At 43.3% G+C, this 24682-nt stretch overlaps 1 protein-coding gene across 7 annotated transcripts in view; it reads right to left on the reverse strand.

Annotated features, from left to right (window-relative positions):
* The window catches only part of WDR24 (WD repeat domain 24), a 48236-nt gene extending 24177 nt beyond the window's left edge, over nucleotides 1-24059 (reverse strand). The window contains exons 1-4 of one of the 7 annotated variants that reach the window (XM_030212497.1): nucleotides 23902-24059; nucleotides 23418-23539; nucleotides 4703-4885; nucleotides 3311-4151 (exon numbers count right to left, since the gene is read on the reverse strand). In XM_030212497.1, the coding sequence (XP_030068357.1) occupies nucleotides 3311-3791 (481 nt within the window). In that variant the 5' untranslated portion in view covers nucleotides 3792-4151; nucleotides 4703-4885; nucleotides 23418-23539; nucleotides 23902-24059. Of the gene's footprint in view, nucleotides 1-3310; nucleotides 4152-4702; nucleotides 4886-23054; nucleotides 23119-23417; nucleotides 23540-23831 lie in introns of those variants that run through there. The other 6 variants (XM_030212499.1, XM_030212496.1, XM_030212501.1 and 3 more) reach the window with 6 other exon arrangements.
* Nucleotides 24060-24682: the final 623 nt, after the last annotated feature.

A 24682-nucleotide genomic window follows, 5' to 3' on the forward strand; every position in this document is an offset into this window, starting at 1 on the left:
GCTTAGCTCAAACTATCTGCAGAAGGGCCCATAGGAATAAAATGGGCCCTGCCGCAGATAATGAGCTAAGCTTTAGTAAAAGATTCCCTAAATATGGTAACAAAAGGTCTAAACCATGTCTAGAGAAATCCAAATTTTCCAGGAGAAAAGCAACTAGTCTTTAGTTTTTTCAAATGTGGCCCTACATATTTCATGCATCATACAGCAACCTAACTGCCTGTGTTATTGTAACAACTTGTCAAAAAACTAAAAGGTAGCACAATAGAAAACAATTCAAGACAACATTTGTTTGGAGCCAACCAATCAATCCAATCCCTGAGCTTTATTTCTGTTTCTTGGCCAACCAGAGATGGGGATGCTATAGAAGTAATGTTTACAGGGACAAAATAATTGAATTTGTAAACCCAACACCAAGAACATTTCTTTTCACATACAACAGATGAAGAAGCTTGACCTCAGCAGTGACTCTTTTCACACTGAGACACAGGCCCAGATGCACTAAACGTTTTTCATCGTTAAATGAGCCCTCAAGGAAGAATTTCCTATCCTTTCCATGCACTAAAGCCTATTTTCCGACGACAGTAGCAGCTAACGAAAACTGAATGCAGATGAGCAATTCTTCTACAAATCCTATTGAAATGACATGCACTAACCTTTTCCGATTCGTTTACCGCAGGAGAACACCGTGAAATCTAACGAGAGTCTGTACCTCTCGTTAGGGCTGTCTGTCTGCTAGAAGTTTATAAAATCGAATAAAAAAAATAACTGGGGGGGGGGGGGTGAAAACACGTCAGGGGCGTCCTTTATTGACGCCCCAGGTCACCGCTGCTCCCTCTGTTTACCTACATCAGAGGAGGGCGGGCCCAGGAAGAAAGAAGGGACGTCTGAGGAGGCCTTCTGACTCACCGATCAGCTGTTCTTGCCCGTGCAGCAGAAGTGAGAGGCGCTGCACAGGCCGGTAAGGCAAAGGAGGGGGGGGGGGGGTCGCAGCAGCCACGACCAAAGGGGGGGCGGCGGGGCACGGGACCGGAGCATGGCAGGAGGCGGAGCTAGTGTGGGAGAATACAGGAAGGGAGGAGGGCCGGCCCGGGGCTGCTAAAATTGGAGATTTTTGTGTGTGTGTGGGGGGGGGGGGGGGGGGGGGGGGGCAAGGCGTCCATACGGGACGCTCATGACGAGTGCCTTTGCCCCCTCCCGAAACACACGTGTTTGTGGGTTTTTTTTTTTGTTGTTTTGACAGCTGGGCCTTTGTGGCATGCGCAGAGCGGCCAGCATAACGCTTGGGCTGCTCTGCGCATGCTTTAGGCGCTGATTAACGACGGGTTTAACGATTCTGTGATACATCCTACTTTGCAATACCGATCCGAACATTTTTGGAGTGTTTTTGTAGTGCATTCCTCGTTTTTTAAAAATGGTTAAGCACTTTTACGATTCTTATTTTTTAACGTTTGGTTGATGCATCTGGGCCCCAGTTCAGAGATTCACTGTAATCGTCATCAGTCCACCCATAATGACCTTTAATCTTCACTTAACTTACAAACTTTTAATTAATTACCTTTTGTATATAAACAGCTACTTATCAGCAAATTTAGTTCAATGCTGATGGACTCACATCGACATGGTTCGTGTTTCAGGAACCTGCTTCAGGGTTTGGTGCTCAATAGCCTCAGCTTTTTGTCATGCTCCATGTTATTTTCAAAATGGCTGTGGAAAGTACCTGACCACAAGTTTGCAGCCTGGAAACCACATGATGAGATTTAGCACAGATTGAGAGGTCAGTAGACCCGTAGTGGAAAATGTCAGTGGTTCAACAGAAAGTGATCTGGTGCTATTAAAAATGCATTGCAAAAAAATGAAAAAAAAAAATGTGCATTTTAAATATACCAGCTTTGTACGACCTCACCTTACCAGCTCACTGTTTAGATGCTTTTTTATTTTTTCACCGTTATATTCAGTATTGCAATGTAGTTTGGTTTATATGGTTTTGTTGTTTATTTTCAATAATACCAGATTTGTATGATTAGGATTGTTTTCTGTCGAATCCCTAAACCACTTACATTTACCACTATGGGTCTATTAACCTCTCAATCTCTATTGTCAATCTGTGTTAATCATATGGTTTATCCAATCTGTTGCATTTCATTTTATAGTGTGGTTACAGAGAATAAGGCTGGGAATATGATCAGGTACACAGAATCAGTGCTCTCCATTCTGGTACGTGTTGCTAAAGCCTGGGTAGTGAATTATTTTATATATATATGCATTTTTCTGTTCATAAAATTTGTCATTCGTCCATTTTTCTTGTCTGGAATCCCTTTTGTAAATTTGTATAACTTATTTGACATAAAATAAATAATGGACCAGTTTTCCTCTGAGGCATTTTTGTTTGCCAACACATTTGCTTTCATCTGTTAGCCTATGTGATTTATTTACTTTTATTGAATACAGCACATTTATAAAAGGTTAATAACTGTTAGATAAATTTTGCCTTTGTTTCATATATATATTTTATTAATTTATATATGTGATGTTGTAATTTTATCCCTGATGCAGCCTACGAGCAAAACAGTCATGTCAAGTTTTATCAACTACTTTTAAGATTATTCATTAAAAACTCAATTTAACTGGACATATTTTGCATTGGTGCTGTTTCTGCTTTGTTGTTTCCTGTCTTGGTACAGCAGTTGGCTTCTCTCCTTTGTCTATTCATTGTGGTTATCCTGAAAACCTGACTGCCTAGTTGTGTCTTGATGAGTAAGGCTGACTGAAAACCACTGAGCTAAGAAGCCTGAATGAAGCAGTACAAAACCAGGACCAAAAATTTACATTTTGACTAACAAGAGTCCTGCTTTGAAGGCCTCTCTAAGTGGAACTCCTAATCACTCCATAACGCCATGGAAATAGCTGTTCTGTATATCTTCACTCAGAGTTAAGCAACAACATGACAAATTTAAAATACAGAAATTTGTTTGCAAGGAGTTTGATATTCATTAAATTTCTTCTAGGTACATCCCTTCTGTACTCCAGAGGGAATAAGGAAGGCCTACTTTAATGACATCATTTTTTAAGCCTTATAACTTAGCCCTGCTTTGCAGTCTGACAGTGGAGGAGTGGCCTAGTGGTTAGGGTGGTGGACTTTGGTCCTGGGGAACTGAGTTCGATTCCCGGCCCAGGCAGCTCCTTGTGACTTTGGGCAAGTCACTTAACCCTCCATTGCCTGCCGCATTGAGCCTGCCATGAGTGGGAAAAAGTGCGGGGTACAAATAAAAAAAAAAAACTCAGGGGACACACCAAGAAAAAATGCTCTTACCTGAGAAGGTGCTGACAGAGTCCTTCTTGCGCAGATCAAAACATTTCATGTATCCATCCTGAGAGCCACTGAGCAGCATGTACACTTCAGTGGGGTGGAAGCACACCTTGTTCACTGTACGCTTGTGCTCAGTAAATAACTGGTCCTGTTTGTTCCGGGATGGCTTTCCCAAGTTCCAGGTTACCACAACACCATTTGTGGCTGCGGTGGCCAGCAAGTTCTCATCCATCTGATGCCAGACTACATCTGCACAGCTGAAATTCAGAGAAGGTCTCCTCCCCACACGCAAGTTAAGCTTCTCTGCAAACTGCTCCTCCTCAATGGAGTAGATCTTGAAAATATTGCGGCCAGCGACTACTACCTGGGCGGCATCACGGCATACACTGATAGCATTGGCAGGGGCATCCAGGTGGCAGAACATAGTGCGGCCAGTTATGGTGTTGCCACCAAGGGCTGTTGTTACTCTTGCCATTTTCTCCATGGTCAGACTCCTTTCTACTCAAGTTACAAGTCCCTTTCCAGACTCCTCTCAAGGCCTCGACAGAGGGAACTGTTTGCAGCTCATATGTTCATGAAGTATGCTCAAAAAATTCCACTTTTGTTTTTAAAAGGTGCCCTCTTCAGAAGGTAAAAATCTTCATTAAAAAGTAATCTACTTTTAATTTTCAGTTATTCATTTCAATAAGAATATTTCAATAAAAATGGCTGAACAACCATGATCTGTCCTTATAATCAGTTTGAGATCAATAGTCCAAAAAACACCCCCATCAAAGGTTTTAATTCACGATTGGGTTAAAATAGCAAAATTTTGTTCTTCAGGCCAACATGGCTCAGGGTCCTCCTTTCACAATAAATAAGAAAAGCAGGTTAGAGTGTAAATACTAGATAGAGGCAGTAAAATTATGATTCTGAAATATTATATTAAGAGACTTGCTTTCTCTATATTCGTTTTTTGTTGGGCTGTTGGGACGAATAAAATTTTTAATTGCAATTAACCTTACAATTAAAATTTTTAATCTTGAATTGACTGGTCTAGCATCACTAGCCCCAACAGCCTTCCTGCAGCCATGAAAACAAGAAATTGCATCAAAGGAGGCAGGACACAACTGTAGAAAGGTTCTTGGGGCTGGCAGAGGAAGCCTGCTTGCAATGCAGATGCTGCCCACGACCCAGGCAAGTACAGCAATGCTGGACCAAGATGAATCACGATTAAAATTTTTAATTGCGTAAAAAAACTAGTTAATTACATTAAATAACACAATCCATAGCCCTAGGTTTTTTTGTTTGCTTTTAAGTAATTTTGGATCATAATTGAATTAGATCCTTCTACAAGCAAACACACTCATTTTGGGAAGAGTTTAGGATTACAACGTAAATGTGAAACTTTCTTACCCTGGTCTCAAGTTTCATTATTATGAAGAAAAATGTCAGGGTTGGTATATATAGTACGTGATCTTTGGAGTTAAGAGAGGTGTCTTCCTCTGTTGTGGCTGCAAGGCTGTAGGACAGAAGTATTATATCTAGAGATTGTCATAAGGCAGGAATTTCCTCAATGGAGATCTTCAACGCAGCATTCTGGGAAAATTGAGAAAGATATTCACTATGGGCCCGATAGACTAAGCATTTTTTTTCATAGATACATCTAACCCTAAACTATTTTTCACAGCTTACAACCAACCAGTCTATCATCTAACAAAACAGAAGGACCAAGAGGTACATCACCATGTGATAAAGGGAAAGGGGATGGGATTTGATACACTACCTTTCTGTGGGTAACAATAAAAGTGGTTTACTTAATATATATAGGTACATATTTTGTACCCAGAGCTATGGAGGGTTATGTAAATTGCCCAGGGTCATAAGGAGCTACAGTGACTGGTTCTCAGGCTACTGCACTAACCATTAGGCTACACCTCCACAATAAGATGAAATTAAAACTTTCAGGCCCACTCATAAAAACTACTACCATTACAGTACTATGATAAAACCAAAGCAACTTAAGTTAAATATTTGTATTAAAAAAATTATTTTATCTGGGCTCCAAGTTTGTAGAATCAGGACAGACTAGGCAGCCCTGCACTGCAGGTGTTAACATTTTCATGTCTGTCTCGGTAGAAACCAGGAAAATTAAAATTGAACTGTGCCCAGATTAACAGGGAAAACTTTTTTTTTATTTTGCTTTATTAATTTTATTTATTTTTGTTACATTTGTACCCCGCGCTTTCCCACTCATGGCAGGCTCAATGCGGCTTACATGGGGCAATGGAGGGTTAAGTGACTTGCCCAGAGTCACAAGGAGCTGCCTGTGCCTGAAGTGGGAATCGAACTCAGTTCCTCAGGACCAAAGTCCACCACCCTAACCACTAGGCCACTCCTCCACTCCACTTTACCTCCCCCCCCCCCCTTTGGCCTTTTTCATTTCCTCCCCATTTTGCATACCTTCTAAAAACATAGAGAGGAGGGGGTGATGCAGACAGCCCAAGTCTGCCTGATATTCTAAAATTAATAGGAGACTAAAGGTCTGGATAAGTTTCTGGAGGTAAAATCCATAAACTATTAAGGTAGACCTAGGAAAAGCCATTGTTCTCTGCTGAATCTCTTGCGCAATATTTCGCTGATAAGGTTCGAAACTAAGTAGATACCCTTCCAGCTGGTATCTCTACCTCTTCCACTACACAACCTTTACCTATACTAGCACCGCCTACCCTGTCGGGTGCCATCATCTTGGGCCTTGTTCCAATTGCAAACCTTGAACTCCTTTTCCTTGGCTTTTTCTGGTACTAAAGCTACAGACTGTGATTTGAATCTTTTCCTTCTTCTTGGTTGAATACTCAAGAATTGAACCTTCTACCACATGTGCTCTTTGCTGATCAGCAACAGTCATTTTTTAAGATCTGGTCCTTCAATTATGGAAATCTGCCATTGTTAGACCAATTCTAAAAAACAAACAAACAAAAAAAAACCAACCTACTTAGGATCTTCAACTACTTGCTCACTATAGACCAGTTTCCAACCTACGTTTTCTTTCTAAGATTTTAGAACAAATTGTTTTCTTGCAGTAGTCGTCATTTGTAGAAAAGTCCCTCGCTCTCCATCCGAAACAGTCAGGCTTTAGGCAACACCATAGCACTTAAACTGTTATCACTGCTGTTCTCAATGAAATCTATACTCACTTGGAAAAGCATGTTGTTTTGGCTGTCTCTCTTGACCTTTCTGCTGTTTTTGATCTTATATAATCACTATCTCCTGCTATCTTGCCTCTCTTCTCTTGGTCTCACAGTATCAGTTCTATTGTGGTTTTCCTCCCTTCTTTCTCAACATTCCTATACAGTAGTAACTGTTTTATCTATGTCATGGATTCAGGGATAACGTGAGCCCTTGGACCCCTGCCAAGGAGCGGCAGCAGCAGGCAAAACTCTCCCAACCAACACTGGGCTAGCACACCGGCATGGCAAGGACTGCAAACGCAGACAAGCAAGCTGGAACACACGGACTGGAACACACTGGGCTGGAATACACTGGACTGGAACTAGGCTTCACCTACACTTGGCTGCCCTTGAGCCCCTGGGTGCAGGCAGCCGGCAGGGCTTACAGGACGGGCTTACAGATAGACAGACAACAGGATTCAAAACCAGCTTGACTAAAACAGGGTGAAGGATTTGCAGACAGACAGAAACAGGCCCAAGGAATACCTCCAAGCTTGGCAGAAGATAGACCGACAAGCTGGACAGAAACAGGATATAAGATACACAGGCAGGGCTGGAACTAAAGCTACAGGTAGAGGGCAAGAGCAGAGGAGGACTAAAGCAGAAAACAAACACAGAACTAAGCTCAGACAGGATAAGAACCACAGCAAAAGGTAATGGGCAAAATGGAGGCAGAACTCAAGGAAGACAAACAACAGAACCAGGCAGGAAGCTAGAAGGCTAGAAGATAGCCACAAGGTTACACAAAACACACAACAGAACTTTAGACAAGAACAAACAGAAGTGCCACAGGCACACCAACCAGAAACAAGGCAAGGCTAGGCAGAAATGCAAACTGCAAACAAAACTGACCTGCAGACCTTTGACGATGCAAAGGCCCTGAATAGAAGAACACCAGTTCCTTATCAAGGCCATGACTGATGATGTCACAACTCCAGGACACAGGCAGAAAGCATACTGAAGCACAGAGAGGCTTAACACACACAGGTGCAGTATATTGGAGTAATTAGAGCCATGCTGGAAGCAGCCAGCACACAGAAACAGAGCTAACTCAGGAAGGACAGAAGCCAGCTCAGAAGCTGACCGCCAGAAATAAGGTGAGTCTGAGAGGGGTCACGACCACAATCGTGACAATCTAGGTCCTCCCCACACCCGCTGAGGTTCCCCAGGACTCTGTTTTGTCATCACTTCTTTTTAATCTGTTCACTAGCCCTTTTGCAACCTTAATCCAATGTACAGGCGTCTCTTAATTTTTACCCATATGATATTTTGTTACTTTTCCCAACTAACCCTTTTAACCCCTCCATTAAACCTCTTCAGGCTGTTAAACTCTTACATGCTGGTTCACTGGTGGGATTTCCACACCATCTGTCTCTAGATTTTTTTGGCTCCTCTATTCATCCAGTAGAACCATTTCGATACTTAGGAGTTATTTTTGACTCTCATCTTACATTTGCCCCTCCCCAAATTTCACTTCTGTAAAACAACTTCATGCAGTATGGTTTCTTTAGTTGTGAAGATTTTCATTCACTACTTCTATCACTACTGACAACCAGACTAGATTATTGCAATACAGTTTGTTTTTGGGTTCCACTCAGTTGAATATTAAGAGGCTCCAGTCTATGAAGAATTTAGCTATTTGCTTATTGTCATGCTCAACGTCACAAACACGTTTCCCCACTATTACATGGAAAAGAAAATAAGATGATACCTTTTTTATTGGACATAACTTAATACATTTCTTGATTAGCTTTCGAAGGTTGCCCTTCTTCGTCACACTCCCCCACTATTACAGAAATATCATCAGTTACCTGTCAAACAACATATCTTCAAAGTTTTAACTCTTAAACTCAAGGCTTATAGATTTGGTCTTACTACTACTACTTAACATTTCTAGAGCGCTACTAGGGTTACGCAGCGCTGTACAATTTAACAAAGAGAGACAGTCCCTGCTCAAAGAGCTTACAATCTAATAGACAAGTGAACGGTCTTCCATATTATCTCTCCTCATTCACTATTCCTTATTCACCGATGCGCCTCCTTCATTCTTTAAATGATTGCTATTTCTGGTCTTACCTGTTCCCAAATATGCTGAATTAGAATTTACTAGACACCGTGCATTCTTTTTTGTAGCACCATCTTTTTAGAATTCTCTCCCTCTTGATATCCATACCGACTCCTCTTTAAAGACCTGGCTTTTTAAGCAGGCCTTTGGTCCACCTCAGGCTGAAGCTGAAAAGGTTTGACACTGATACTCCGTAGTGCCTTCTCGCCCTCCTTTTCCTTCCCCTACCCGTTCCCCCACATGCCTGATTTCCCATTGCTTCCTCCCTCTCTTCTGTCTTTTCCCTTACTTACTGAAATCTCTTGTCATTACTTTGACATGAGTGCTCTTCTGATATGACTGGTATTCTTTCCTACTACTTTTATTGTAGTTCCTTTCTTTTTATGATTTTTTGGACCATTGTACACTGCCTAGATCTGCAAGTAAGCTTTGGCAGTATAGCAAATTTTAATAAACTATAATTTTGGAAGCAGGATATTGAGAGTTAGATGAATCTTTAGTTTGATCCAGTATGACGATTCTTATGTTCATATGACTCCCAGAACATTATTCCTCTCCTGACTTTAGGCATCTCCTCTGTGGTATACTAGGCTGCACAAACTATTACATTTCAGAAATAACACTCCTGTGGGCTGGAGGATGAACCACAACTGTTGCAGTATATAGCTGGCAGATCGTCAATGCTCAATTGCTGCCATGGGGGCTGGGAGATGGAAAGGAATTGCGTAAGGTGGGCACAGGATGAAGACCAGTTGGGGAATATAGAGGAAGAACTGGGAATGAATGAGGAATGTTGAGGGAAGAGAAGAGAATGGAGCTATAGCAGTGGCTGGAGTAGAAAATTCACAAGCACCAGTCACTCAGGGAAATAAAAATTGTCACCTTGTCCTTGAAGAACTATACAATAAAAACCAAAAAGAGAAAGCAAATCGATTCACAAAATAAGCAAAGCAAAAAATAGAAAAGTTGAAAAAAAATCAGATATAAAACAGGAAAAAGCAGCCCAAAAAAAAAAAAAAGACAAAATGAGCATCCAAAGATCAGAGAAATTTTATTAGTTTTGATCATATGTTTGAATTTCCAATGTTTGAAGTCCTATTTTACGTATAACATTGAGACCAGAATTCCAACATTGAGGTAACTATATGCTCAATTCTAGCAGTATTTTATAACAGGCGCTGCCAAATGTGGAGCTTATATAAAATACCTATATGGTCACAGAGGAGTGCACATATATTTGCTGGCATGTACAGTGGGAGCAACCATTTCAAAAATATACAGGGGTAAAAAATGACACGTACAGCTGTCCAATTTTACAAAACTAGACTAAATACAGACAATTAAACAGCAAGATCACAATTTTTATTTTTCTTCAGTTTGGAGGAAGAACTAAATAATGCAGGATTCAGAAGACATACTCCCTTAATCCTCATGTAAAACTCTGGCTGAAAGAAGCACTTTTAAAAAATTCTGTGTGTGTCTTTGAGCTGGTGTGAAAACTAACGGGGAAATTTTCCTCACGAGTATTTATTCTCTTTTTAAAATGGGTAATATATGGATAGATTTGTGCCTTGCCTCAAGTGTACTCAAAACCATGCCCCCTTGAAATTCCTGTGTTGTGTAGATTTCTACATATAAATAACGGCTTTACAAATCACCATTTACAGGTGTGTACAATCTACATGTGTAAATGCTGCTATTTACATATGGAGATGCTTAATCTACAGCAAAGGTTTCCAAACCTGGTCCTGGATGCACCCCAACCAGTCAGGTTTTCTGGATATCCACAATGAATATTCATGAGAGAGATTTGTATGCACAGTCTCCTTGCTATGCAGATCTCTCCTGTGAATATTCATTGTAGATATTCAGAAAATCTAACTAGCTGGGGTGCCTCCAGGACCAGGTTTGGGAACGAATGGTCTACAGTGTTTTGTTGGATGAATGCAGTATGCTATGTGACTACCTCGAGCTTTTATAGATGCAAAAGGATAACAGAAGTTACAAATACATTAAGTTACAAAGAAAGGAGAAATTAGGGCTTTCCTGCTAATTGTCTTTCCTTTAGGCCCTCCAGACTGGCCCAGCTGCTGATGCGTGGGTTAAATGCTCACGATGTTGGTAGTTGGTAGGCTCTACTCCCATGGTGCTTTTCCCTCTGCTTACTGGGTCAGAGTGTGCCCTGTTTTGTTTCCGGTAGTCCATGAGGTAGTGGCCATTTGTGTAAGACAGATTTAGATCCCTTTCATGTGTTAGCCACATTACAGCACTTAGTTCTTACCTTGAATGTTACTGAAAGAGGGAATTGTACACCATTCTGCCAGCTCGGACCTACTGCTAATCTCAGTACCAGCGAGACTCGTTGCCAGTGGGGCACAACCTGTGATCTGCAGTTAACTGTTAGTAAAGGTGCTTATTCAAATAAAGGACGTTTTCAGCCAGATTAGTCTTCAAGTGTGAACTGCTATGACTAGGTTATACAGCAGCAACAAGTCCTGTCCCTGGAGCACTTTTAGTGGGTACTGCAGTGCACTTCAGGCAGGCAGACCCAGGCCCATCCTCCCCCCCCACCTGTAACACTTGTGGTGGTAAATGGGAGGTCTCGAAAACCCACTGTACCCACATGTAGTTGCCCCCTTCACCCCTAAGAGCTATGGTAGTGTTGTACATTTGTCCCTCCCACGACCAAATGGCTTGGATTAGGACGTTTCTGAGCTGGGCGTTTTTAGTTTCCATTATCTCTAACTTTTTTTATTTTATTTGTGTGTGTATCAGTGCGGACGTGTCATGAATTTCAAAATGTTGTATGGCTTACCTGAAATCAATTTAGCCTATACCGTAAGAGATCCCATACCAAAGAAAAAGATGTTCTACTCAATGTGGAAACTCAAAAGAGTAAAACCTTGCTTCCCGAGAAACATTTTCCGAACCCTGGTACAGTCAATGGTAATAAGTCATCTGGACTACTGTAACACTCTGTACACTGGCTGCAAAGAACAGACTATTTAAAAACTCAAAACAGCCCAGAGTACTGCAGCCAGACTCATATTTGGAAAAACCAAATACGAAAGTGTGAAACCCTTAAGAGAGAAACTTCACTGGCTCCCTCTCAAGGACCGCATTGAGTTTAAGATCTGCACGACCGTACACAAAATCATTCACGCAGATGCCCCACTCTACATGTTAAACCTAGTGGACCTACTGCCCAGAAACGCCAAAAGATCAGCCCGCAAATTCCTCAATCTGAACTTCCCCAGCTGTAAAGGACTTAAGTATAAGCAGGCATACGCCACTACCTTCTTGTACAGAAGTACACAGCTATGGAACGCACTACCCACAGCCCTGAAAACCATGGACAATCCTAATCAACTTTCGCAAGTCCTTGAAGACACATCTCTTCAACAAAGCCTACAAAAAGAACCCTTAACGACACAAATCACCACCCAACCCACTCAAGTATCAAAGTACACCTTTTACACCACCCTAACACCTCCTTCTCTAATTCCTCATACATCTTCTGCTTAATACTGATCTAACCTCAGAAGGTCAGCGATCAAGGAACCCGTTGTTGAACACTGTATTCAGTATAAACATAAATTTGAGGATTTACAATGCGTTGTAATTGATTGGATCAAACCGCCACATCGGGGCGGCAACCGCAAGCTAACATTAGCAAGGAAAGAAGCTAAGCTGATTTTTGAATGGGACACTCTAGAGCCCAATGGGCTGAACAATTCAATTGATTGGTTCAATTTTTATTAGCGTTCAATACGTCATGTGACGACAGTATTTTAATCAGCTGTTCGAACGTGTACGCTGAGGCGCCATTTTGAAAAAGTTCACGCCTTCAATTCAGTATGTCTGTCCGTGGTGTGATTTTCTTTGTGTTTTACACTTTCATTTTTTCTTTGACAGCAATTCATAATTGTATGCAATGTCTGTTTCAGATTCCAGCATATTAGCACTCCGTTCCTGATGAAGCCGTGGTCTTAGGTGAAACGGTGATCCCCGTCGAACGGACAAAGAAGAGTGCTTAAATTCAGTTTAAAAGCTAAGTCTTTTTTTGCTGATTTGTTTCGGGTCATGAGTGGGGCCTGATTAATTTTTGCTGTCAGTTAAAGTTGAGGCTTGTAAATTTATAGCCCTGAGGTTACAGAGTTTTTTTGCCCAATGATAGAAACGCTGCATGAGTTATAAATTGAACCATATATAACCTTGCACTAAACCGCAGACACTTTTTGCCAGCGGTTTCTGAGGGCTTTTTCTCTGTTATACCAACATAACACTAATAATTCAGGCTGTAGCTTTCACTTTGTATTGCATTATACGCTTTTGCTACAGCACACTGCACTTTGTTTTGGCCATCACCAGGTGGCCTCATGCCTGCACTGTGGCATCAAAGGCCTCTTGTCCTAGACTCCAACTGGCGGGGGGTCCAGCATGTGCTGGCTCAAGAAATCCACTTGAAGGTTGACAGACCCCGCAACATACACTGTGGAGAGATCCAGAAGATGAAGCTCAGCCCAAGGTATGAGTGACAAAGCCTCCCATGCTAAGCACTTCTGGTGTCTCCCTGATGGTTCACATAAGCCATTGCTGTGCATTATCGGACAGCACCCGGACTGTCTTGCCTGTCAGCAGCTCCTGGAAGGTCCAGAGAGCTAGAAAGATTGCACTGGTCTCCACCGACTCTCCTCTGCCATCCACAGACCTTGAGCCACTTGACCGAGGCAAAAGGCCCCCCCAGCCTCAGAGACTGGCATCCGTGGTGACTACTATCTAGTCCTGCAACTCCAGACTCGTGCTGCGAATAAGTTGCTGGAGTCCAGCCACCAATGTAGAGTGCGCCTCACTGCTCCCCTGCGCGCCAGCCGCATGTCCAGGTCCCGGGGAGACCATCACACCAACAGAGCCTACTGCAGGTGCTGCATGTGCACCTGTGCTCACTGTACCACATCCAGCAAGTCCGCCAAGAAACCCAGCACTTGCAAGTACACATGGGCCTAAGGAGCCTGGAACAACAGATGTTGAATCTGAGACTGCAACTTCCAGATTCTGGCCTACAGAAGAAAAACCCCCTTGATCAGGGTGCTGAACCAGATCCCCAGGTACTTGAAGGACTGCGATGGAAGCAGAAGACTCTTGGCTGAATTGACCACCCAGCCCAGATGCTCCAACAACTGCACCACTCGGGCACTGGCCTGTTCACTCTCCTGAAACGACTTGGCTCAAATCCACCAATTGTCCAGGTAGGGGTAAACGGTTATCCCCCCCCCCCCCCCCACACAACTCCCGGTCAGGAGACAGAATCAGGTACAGCTTAGGCATCGCCTTCTGGACCATACATGGTGAACCAGAGTATTCCACTCTGCAAAGATCATGGGAAAAGTCCTCGGCAGCTGCTGACTCCCTTTTAACCAAGGGATCCACTTTCCAGCAACCTCAGCCACCGACTCATCCTCAAAATGAAGGACCGAGCAAACCTGGATAATGAGCTCCACCAGCTCGTCCCGGTGAAACACCCTAGCCATCGAGGGATCTTCACCTAGGAGAAGCTTCTCTCCCTCCAACTCTGGGAGGGCCAGACTATCCTCATCCAGCTCACTGAGCTCCTCTTCAGAAGGTCATGAATAGACCTCCTCCAGGACCTCCTCACAGCTGTGCAAATGGAGTCCCTTGGGAGGACATGGACCCGCATCAGGGACCACAGCAGGAACTAACACTGTCACTAAGGAGACCTCCTGCGGCTCCTCTGACTTCCAGGCCTTGAAGACAGCCTAAATTAACTCCAGGAAAACTCACAGCCCTCAAAAGTGCTGCCCCTTGTCTCCCGCTGGGCCAAACCCCAGGAGGGAATAATCTGGGCTCAACAGCGGTAGGCCAAAATGCCAGCAATGGCGTTGTTTCCTGTCAAAAAGGTAAGCACTCATAAGAACATAAGAGTAGCCATACTGGGTCAGACCAATGGTTCATCTAGCCCTGTATCCCATTTTCCACACAGTGGCCAAGCCAGTACCTGGCAGAGACCCAAATCATGGCAACATTCCATACTACAAATCCCAGGGCAAGCACTTGCTTCCCATGCCTGACTCAATAGCAGACTATGGACCTTTCCTCCAGAAACTTGTCCAACCCTTTTTTTAAACCCAGATACACTAATCGCTGTTACCACACCCTCCGGCAAAGAGTTCCAGAGTTTAACTATTCGTAAAGTGAAAAAAAAATATTTCCTTCTATTTGTTTTGAAAGTATTTCCACGTAATTTCCTCGAGTGTCCCCTACTCCTTCTTTGTACTTTTGGAACGAGTTAAAAAAAAAAAAAAGCGATTTACTTCTACTCAGTACCATTCAGGATTTTGTAGACCTCAATCCTATCTCCCCTCATCCGTCTCTTTTCCAAGCCGAAGAGCCCTAACCTCTTTAGCCTTTCCTCATGCGAGAGGCGTTCCATACACTTTACCATTTTGGTTGCTCTTCTTTGAACCTTTTCTAATTCCGCTATATCTTTTTTGAGATATTGCAACCAGAAGTAAACGCAATACTCAAGGTGCAGTCGCACCATGGAGCGATACAAATACATAGTATTTTGGTCTTATTCACCATCTCTTTCCTAATAATTCCTAGCATCCTGTTTGCTTTTTTGGCCGCTGCCTTACACTGAGCAGAAGATTTCAGCATATTATCTACAACTAGTAAAAAAGGCCCGTTTCTGACACAAATGAAACAGGCGCTAGCAAGGTTTTCCTCAGAGTGTGTATGTTTTAGAGAGTGTGTGTGTGAGAGTGACTGTGTGAGAGAGAGACTGTGCAAGTGTGTGTTTGTGTGACAGAGAGAGAGTGAGACTGGGTGCGAGTATGTCTGTGAGAGAGTGTGTGTGTGTGTGAGAATGACAGTGTGTGCGAGTGCGTATGTTAGACACAGTGAGTGTGTGTTTCACACAGATACAGTGTGTGTGAGAGAGTGTGTTTCACACAGATAGAGTGTGTGTTTCACACAGATACAGTGTGTGTGAGAGAGAGTGTTTCACACAGATAGAGTGTGTGTTTCACACAGATACAGTGTGTGTGAGAGAGAGTGTTTCACACAGATAGAGTGTGTGTTTCACACAGATACAGTGTGTGTGAGAGAGTGTTTCACACAGATAGAGTGTGTGTTTCACACAGATACAGTGTGTGTGTGAGAGAGAGTGTGTTTCACACAGATACAGTGTGTTTCACACAGATACAGTGTGTGTGAGAGAGAGTGTGTTTCACACAGATACAGTGTGTTTCACACAGATACAGTGTGTGTGAGAGAGAGTGTGTTTCACACAGATAGTGTGTGTGAAATAGAGTGAGTGTGAGAGAGAGCAAGTGAGAGTATGTGTGCGATACACAGACTCTTTGTGAGACCGAGAGTTTGCAGAACCCCCCTCCCCCTCTTCTTCCCCCCTTCCACCCCTGTCCGAGTTCCAGGACCCCCCTCCCACTTCTTCCCGTCCCCCCTTCCCTTCCCGCCTCTCCCCCCCCTCCAAGTTCCAGGACCCCCCTCCCCGCTACCCCCTGATCCAGGACCCCCCTCCCCTTCCAATTCCAGGACCCACCCCTCCCCTTCCAGTGGATTTCCAGTAATCCTCCCCATGTTGTTTCAGAACCCCCTTCCCCCCCCATGTCGTTTCAGGACCCCCCTTTGTAGTTTCAGGACCCCACCATGTCGTTCTTGACCCTCCCCCCCCCACTCCCTACCTGTCTGGCCCTCCCCTTCTTAAGAGCTGTCTGCTTAAAAGTTTTTACCTCCTGCATGCAGGGACGCCGCTTCCGACAGCTTTTTCTTTCGATTGTGTTTCAGCTGTTGAGGGCTGTTGTGTTCAGCTGAAACAGAAGCGAAAGAAAAGGCTGACGGAAGCGGCGTCCCTGCGTGCAGGAGGTAAAAACTTTTAAGCAGCCAGCTCTTACGAAGGGGAGGGCCAGAGAGGGGTGGAGTGGGAGGGGGTCGTGAAACGACAGAATGGGGGGAGGGGGGTGTTTGCGGCGCCATTATCAACGCGAAGGATCTCTCACCTCCAACGTGCTTTCTTGCCTGGGACCGTGGCTCCCTCGGAGTTGGTCTGCTAGGCTCACGTCATAATGCGGCCAGTGACGTCAGTCTGATCTACAAAGCCTTCCTGACCAACTCCGAGGGAGCCACGGTCCCAGGCAGGTCAGAACGTTGGAGGTGAGAATTATTACATAGGATGACACTCAGATCTTTTTCTTGAGTGCTGATCCCCCCAAGGTGGACCCTTTTTTCAGGTAACTACTGATTTGGATTATTCTTTCAAATGTGCATCACCTTGCATTTGTCCACATTAAATTTCATCTACCATTTGGATGCCCAGTCTTCCAATTTCCTAAGGTCTTCCTGCAATATTTCACAGTCTGCATGTGTTTTAACAACCTTGAATAGTTTTGTACCATCTGCAAATTTAATCACCTCATTCGTCGTTCCGATTCCATATCGTTTATAAATACGTTAAATAGCACCAGTCCCAGTACAGATCCCTGTGGCACTCTACTGTTCACCCTCCTCCATTGAGAGAAATGACCATTTAACCCTACCCTCTGTTTTCTGTTTAATAACCAATTCCTTATCCACACCAAAACCTTGCCTCCTATCCCATGACTCTAATTTTCTCAGTAGCCTCTTATGAGGAACTGTATCAAAAGCTTTCTGAAAATCTAGATACACTACATCAACCGGCACACTTTTATCCATGTTTATTCACGCCTTCAAAGAAATTAAGCAAATTGGCGAGGCAAGACTTCCCTTGGCTGAACCCATGCTGACTCTGCCCCATTAAACCATGTTTGTCTACGCATTCTGTAATTTTATTCTTTATACTAGTTTCCACTAGTTTGCCCTGCACCAGCGTCAGGCTTACTGGTCTATAATTCCTGATCACCCCTAGAACCCTTTTTAAAAATCGGTGTCACATTGGCCACCCTCCAATCTTCAGGTACTATGGATGATTTTAACGATTACTAACAGCAGATCAGCAATTTCATAATTGAGTTCTTTAAGTACCCTTGGATGTATGCCATCCGGTCCAGGTGATTTACTACCCTTTAATTTGTCAATTTGGCTCAGTACATCTTCCGGGTTCACCGAAATTTCTTTCAGTTCCTCCGCATCATCACCCTTGAAAACTATTTCCAGTACAGGCAGATCTCTTACATCTTCTTCCATAAAGACAGAAGCAAAGAATTCAGTTTCCCCGCTATGGTCTTGTCCTCCCTGAGCGCCCCTTTTGCTTCTTTGTGATCTAACGGTCCCACGGATTCCCTCTCAGGCTTTCTGCTTCTGATGTACCTGAAAAAGTTGTTACAGCGAGTTTTAGCCTCTGCAGCAAGTTTCTTTTCATATTCACTCAAACCCAAAGAAAGTGCTTCCCCACCGGCTCCCTAAGGATTTTTTTATTTGCTTAAACCAGAAGTGGTTGTTGCAATGTGCAGGAAGGCTCTCCAGGCACCTGGGTGGAGCTGAGGAGCTAAAATCCTTCTGGCAGTCAAGGGTGACAGGGGAGAGTTACAGTGGCTCCCGCAGACCACTACCCCCTTCAACCAAGAGTCCCAGGGAGACAAGACAGGAAAAATACCAGTAGTGCTAAAAACCACTTTTTTTTGTAAACTAAGGAAGGAGGTTTCCAACCAAAGAAAATATGCACCCAAAGGAACTAGCCCCCCCCCCCCCCCCCCCCCCCATTCAGGCCTACCGGACTAGCTTCAGGCTACACAAGCTGCTCGATTATCATCTGCTGGAGACTTAGAACATAATGGCTAGCTATGAGGTAGCACAAGGCTATTATACAGGTCTCAGAAATTGTGTTCTCAGTCTCCATTTGCTGGTAGGCAAGAATAATCCATGTGTCAGCAGCTGAACAGGTCTGGTGAGCTGACAAGAAAACAAAAAAAAACTTTGCCCCAGTTCCTTAAAAAAAAATACAAAAAAAAACTGTGGCCAGCATCTGAGTTTCCTAAATATTTTACCACCTATGGGAAAACGTACTATGATCTGAGTTGGGGATGGAGAAGTGGGGGAAAATGTAAAGGACAGAAGAATAAAAGATACAAAGGAAACAGGAAAAGTAGTCAGGAAAAAAAAAGGTATGATGAAAGTAGTGAAGGGAAAACCTAAAACAACAAAAGGTAGAAAATTGTATTTTCAATTCATTTATTAGAAGGTGATGTATTTTTAAATACTACTTACTACTACTACTTAACATTTCTAGAGCGCTACTAGAGTTATGCAGCGCTGTACAGTTTAACAAAGAAGGACAGTCCCTGCTCAAAGGAGCTTACAATCTAAAGGATGAAATGTCAAGTTGGGCAATCTAGATTTCCTGAATATGGTATGGTGGTTAGGTGCTGAAGGCGACATCGAAGAGGTGGGCTTTGAGCAATGATTTGAAGATGGGCCGGGAGGGGGCCTGGCGAATGGGCTCAGGGAGTTTATTCCAAGCATGGGGTGAGGCGAGGCAGAAAGGGCGGAGCCTGGAGTTGGCGGTGGTGGAGAAGGGTACTGAAATGAGGGATTTGTCTTGAGAGTGAAGGTTACGGGTAGGCACGTAGGGGGAGATGAGGGTAGAGAGGTAGGGAGGGGCTGCAGATCGAGTGCATTTGTAGGTTAGTAGGAGAAGCTTGAACTGTATGCGATACCTAATCGGAAGCTAGTGCAGTGACTTGAGGAGAGGGGTGATACGAGTGTATCGGTCCAGGCGGAAGATAAGACGTGCAGCAGAGTTCTGAACGGAATGAAGGGGGGATAGATGGCTAAATGGGAGGCCAGTGAGGAGTAGATTGCAGTAGTCCAGGCGAGAGGTAATGAGAGAGTGGATGAGAGTTCGGGTGGTGTGCTCAGAGAGGAAAGGGCGAATTTTGCTAATGCAATTATGCAATAACTGAAAAGTAGCCTTGCTCTGCATGCTCAAATTAACTATTTCAAGTTGTGCCCTGTTCAGCCTTGGTTCCACAGAACAAAGAGGAATTTATCAGATTGTTCTAATATCTGTGTTTTCTAATTTCTGCCTCTGTGTGTGTGTCTCCTCCTTCCCCTAATATTTTTTGAACAGTTTCACTTATCTCAACTGCACATGGCATGGAGCTTAAGTCACTGGTAGGGATGGCTTTAAGCTTTCTCAGTTTCGGAGTGCTGTTGGGTGCATGAGGTACATCAAAATTGTTTTACTTGTGGTAGAATAGGCACTGAGACTCAGAGGCTACACAGAATGTTGTTCCTTCTACTTGTTTTTGAGGGGGACTAGCCAGACCAAGAAAGCAGGGAGAAGGGATATCAGAGATGATTAGGGGAGGAATTATCAATGTGACCTACTGTTAAGTCAGGGTCTCACTGCATAAAATGGGAAAAACGGGACCCTGTGCTAAAATAGCCCGACTTGTGGTAAAATAACCCGTTAACAGTAGTCCCAACATTAATAACTAATTAAGGGGTCTTTTACAAAGGCACGCTCGTGTTTTTAGCACACACTGATTAGAATGCGCTAAACATACCTATAGGAATATATGGGTGTCTCTAGCATTTAGCGCACACTAAAAACACTAGTGTGCCTTTATAAAATGCCAACTTAGAGAGCCAAAAGAGGAGAAGAGGATTGCCATAATGCTACGACACCACTCTGAAGAAGCACATTTGCACATGGCTCTGAAGTGAATGGAAGCAAGTTGCTCTTTGGCTTGGGCCTTCAGTACCCCTAGGCAGTTAATCATGTTGCCTACTCCTAAATCCAGGTCCGAGGGCTGGGTGTGCCTACTACTTGGTGCCACTTGTTTTAAACCTTCCCTCCCCTCCCCCCTAAATCTACACATAAACTTGGGCTGTCTGCTGATGTGATAGCCTTTCTTTTAATAACTGTCCTATCCTGTGTGTTTGGAGAGTTGAGTTCATCTCCTGTCCAGTGGTTCAAGTGTGAAATCAGAAGTGGCATCTGATAGATGTTAACGTCATCCAAAGGGACATGTGTGGTTTTAAAAGCTCATATATCACTACATCTTTTTTGTTGGTTCCATAAAGCGTACCACAACCTATTAAGACTAAGGTTTGTTTACAAAGCATCCAAAGGAGATTGACAAAAGGGCCAGAGATGGATCCACAGCATTATGGTGTTATTTTCCTATACATTTCCATTAGGAAATTGTTTCACAATACTATGGAGCCTGACTCCAGAATCATAATTAACTTTCATCTGGTAAGTGATGACTGAACCACATAGCATATTAAAAACAAGGTGGGGGTACCAATATGCAGAATGCTTTATCCAATTAATACTGAAGTTAACCAAATAAAGCATTAAGGCCATCAAACAGATAATGAGCTGTCCAGTCAAAAATTATCTGGCAACGGGAAATTTGTTTTGGGGCTCTAAAAGTCACCACATAGCAGTGATACTCAGCTGCCATCTCAACTGCAGATTTAGCAGGTCTAAGATATCTGGATAAAAGCATCCATATATCTTTACCCCACCCCCCATATTCATCCAGCGTCGGGCTGTGCAGTGACTGCCTGACCATGGAGCTCAGACCGGATAGACCAGATATTTAATGCCAGCCCGTATCCAGTGACCAGAACTGAATATCCGGTTTCACTTTTGACCACAGCAACTTAACCAGTTAAGTGCTTAGCAGTTAAAAATAGGCCTGCTATTTACGTGGCCTATTTTAACATTAAACATATCCATGCCTAATCGACTATGTTGCACGATATAACTGCAAATATTCAATGGAGATCACTGTTATATCCTACTGAATATCTGCAGTTAGGCATTAAAACACTACTTAACCGGCCAGTTCCTGGCCAGTTAAATAGTTTTGAATATTGGCCAATTAATTTGCAATATTCAGTAGTGCTAAAATAACCAGATTTCTTACTGAACATCCACATTAAGAATAGCTGGAAAATTCACCTAGTTATCTTAAAGAATAGCGAACCTGTTTAAAATTGGTCTCAAGAATTTTGAGCTTTCTTGGTATCCAATGATGTGTCCTTTGGAATGGAAATATCAAGAACATGCTACTGAAATGCAACATTTGCTTTTCAGAGAAAAACACTCTGTTCAGTTACTCCTAACCACGCTACAAGCATATATCCCAGGTGCCAGTCACAAGGTGGCTTGAAAATGATTATGCCTTATCCAAGTCATCTTTCCCTTTTGTATGCCATCTTAGGCAGATAAACAAACAAACAAGATTCCCTGTTTAGCTCACACACAGCACCCCTCCTTTCCTCATATCTAAACATAGTAACATAGTAAATGACGGCAGATAAAGACCTTACGGTCCATCCAGTCTGCCCAACAAGATAAACTCATTTTACATGGTATGTGATACTTTATACCCGAGTTTGATTTGGCCTTGCCATTCTCAGGGCACAGACCGTAGAAGTCTGCCCAGCACTGTTCTTGTACTAAGTTCTGAAGCTAACGTCGAAGCCCCTTAAAATTTATACTCCAGCCCATCCCTATCTATTCAGTTACGATCAGGGCATAGATCGTAGAAGTCTGCCCAGCTCCCACTTTGTTTCCCAATTACCGGCGTCACCACCCAATCTCTGCTAAGATTCCGCGGAACCATTCCTTCTAAACAGGATTCCTTTGTATTTATCCCATGCAGAAAACTTTGATTAAAAAAAACAAACAAACAAACAAGGAAACTAAATAACTACCAGTATTAGTGCAGCTGTTGCCCAAACTTATCAAAGTGCTTGTGGCCTTTTGGGCTGATCCCCTTTTACCATAAACCAGGCAATGATGTGAGAAAACGGTAATTTTCCTTAAAGGGAGGCCATTACACAAAATAGAGAAGTGGTTCTCAACTCAGTCCTCAGGGCACATCCAGCCATTCAGGTTTTCAGGATACTGCAATGAATATTCCTAAGATACATCTATATATACTGGAGGCAGCAAATGCAAGCCTCTCATATGCATACTTATTGCAAGAATCTTGAAAACTGACTGGCTGGGCATGGCAAGGATTAAGAACTACTGCAATAAAGAGAGCTTAAAGGTCTGCTATGGTGACTGGCAGAGAACAGGGTTTGTGTCATGCTTCTCTTGGAGACCAAGAGGCATATTTTCAAAGCACTTAGCCTTCCAAAGTTCCATAGGTTTCTATGGAACTTTGGAAGGCTAAGTGCTTTGAAAATATGCCTCCAGGTGGTATTGAGTTGGAAAACAGGCCTAAAAGTCTAGAAGAAATACACTTCCCTGTTACATGCCAGCAGGAATGATCAAATGTTTTAACATGCTACTTTTGATTAAATCTGATCATAGTGACGGTTACAGCAGAGTACTTAGTACATAACTTGATTTTACATAAATCCCATAAAGTCAGTATTGGTTATGTACTAAATGACTCAGCTTAGAAGGGAAAGACCAAAGGTGGTACATGACACGCACACAAAATCTCTACCACGTTCTATGATTGAAGATTTGAAAATTACTTACTTTACAAAAGGGGAGGAGAGACTGCATTTCTACACCTCAGCACTGCAAAGCTCCTAAAAGGACCACTGTGACTAAAAGCTGGAATTCTAATTGCCTGCTAAAATGCAAGAACTTTGAATACTATGAAAAGAATGACTTGCTTTTTATTTCAAAAAGGCAATGCATAGGCATTGGAGGGGCAAAGTAACTAACTTTTTTGTTTATATCGCACACAAAAATGAGGGCGATTTCAAAATGCCATTTACCCAGTGGGCCATTTGAAAGTTGCCCACTCTTCCTGCAGGTTAAAAAAAAATACACATCGATGGTCTTTTTAGTTTGTGTAGCTGTCATTATCTGTTTTGTTTTGACTACAGCTCCTACCTGCTGCTCTAGGCAACCGCCTAGTCTTGCCTAATGGTTGGGCCAGCACTGCTTACAGTCTCCATAGAAAAGATGCAGCACTTAGAATCATGACACCCCAGCTAGGTATTCTGTGCACTCGCCTGAAAATGCAACAGACTCGATATATCAATATTTTAATAAATATGAACACCCACCCAACCAAAAAGGGTTCATAGTTTCAGCTCTCTCGTGTGCTTCCTTTCACTTCCCTATCCTAATTTAATCTCTCTCTCTCTACGCTGAAATACAGTTTGGTGTGTGCGCTTTCGCAGTAGGCGACAGACAAAGGCTGAGCATGAGCACCACTGTAAGCCCCCACCCCAAATATACCAAATCATACGCATTCGACTGTCCTCACACTCTCACAAGCCGAGCATCCCTCCCCACACGCACCTGTGGATCGGTCTCCCCATGGTCAACCGTCTACCACCTCTCCCTCAAACACCCATCACCAAACTCATACCAGAGTTTGCCCACCAAGCCAAAAATCCCACGGCCACGACGACCTGCAGCTTTCCTTCGCCTATGACAGAACTTCTCCCTCTGACGCTCTGAGGCGTCCGTCCGGGTCGGATCGTCCCGCCTTGCCGGAAACAGGAACTTGCGTCAGAGAAGGGCGGGATACCAGCCAGACGGAGAATGTAATGGGGCGTGCACGCCGCGTGTTGTAAGCGAGGGCTGCAGCACGGGAACGGAGTTTGCGGGAATCCCGCGGGGATGAAAGTGGTTCCACCAGAAATCCCGCGGGAGTATACGAGCTTCTCGGTGATCACCAAGGCGTTTATTGTTTTTTTTTTTAATAAGAGAGGAGCCGGCAGGAGCGTGGTTCAGCCCATTCTGTGGGCTGAAGCCAGTAGGCGGAGCTTGCGTCACATTGAATTACCCAAAACAATAGCAAATGCCTACTGAAACAATAGGAAACGCTTAGTAGAAATAAGGTACTGCCTAAGAGTGGTACATCTGTTTTAAAAAAAAAAAAGTCTAAAGCTGTTGCAGTTGGATAGACAGTACCTTAAAACGTGGAGAATAAAGGATTTTTTTTAAATTAGTTAACAGCTTTTTAAAAAATATTATTTATTTGAAAGCTTCCCATATGTAGATATCATGAAATAAAACTGAAAATCACTAAAACAGAATAAAAATTTATTGTAGCTGGTAGAAACAACAGTACCAAACTCTCTGTATTTTGTTCTCATTTTTCTACACTGTTCTATAGAATACGGTAATACATGGCCACATTCACA

The sequence above is a fragment of the Microcaecilia unicolor genome, chromosome 8 (assembly GCF_901765095.1).
Source record: "Microcaecilia unicolor chromosome 8, aMicUni1.1, whole genome shotgun sequence".
Lineage (NCBI taxonomy): Eukaryota > Metazoa > Chordata > Amphibia > Gymnophiona > Siphonopidae > Microcaecilia > Microcaecilia unicolor.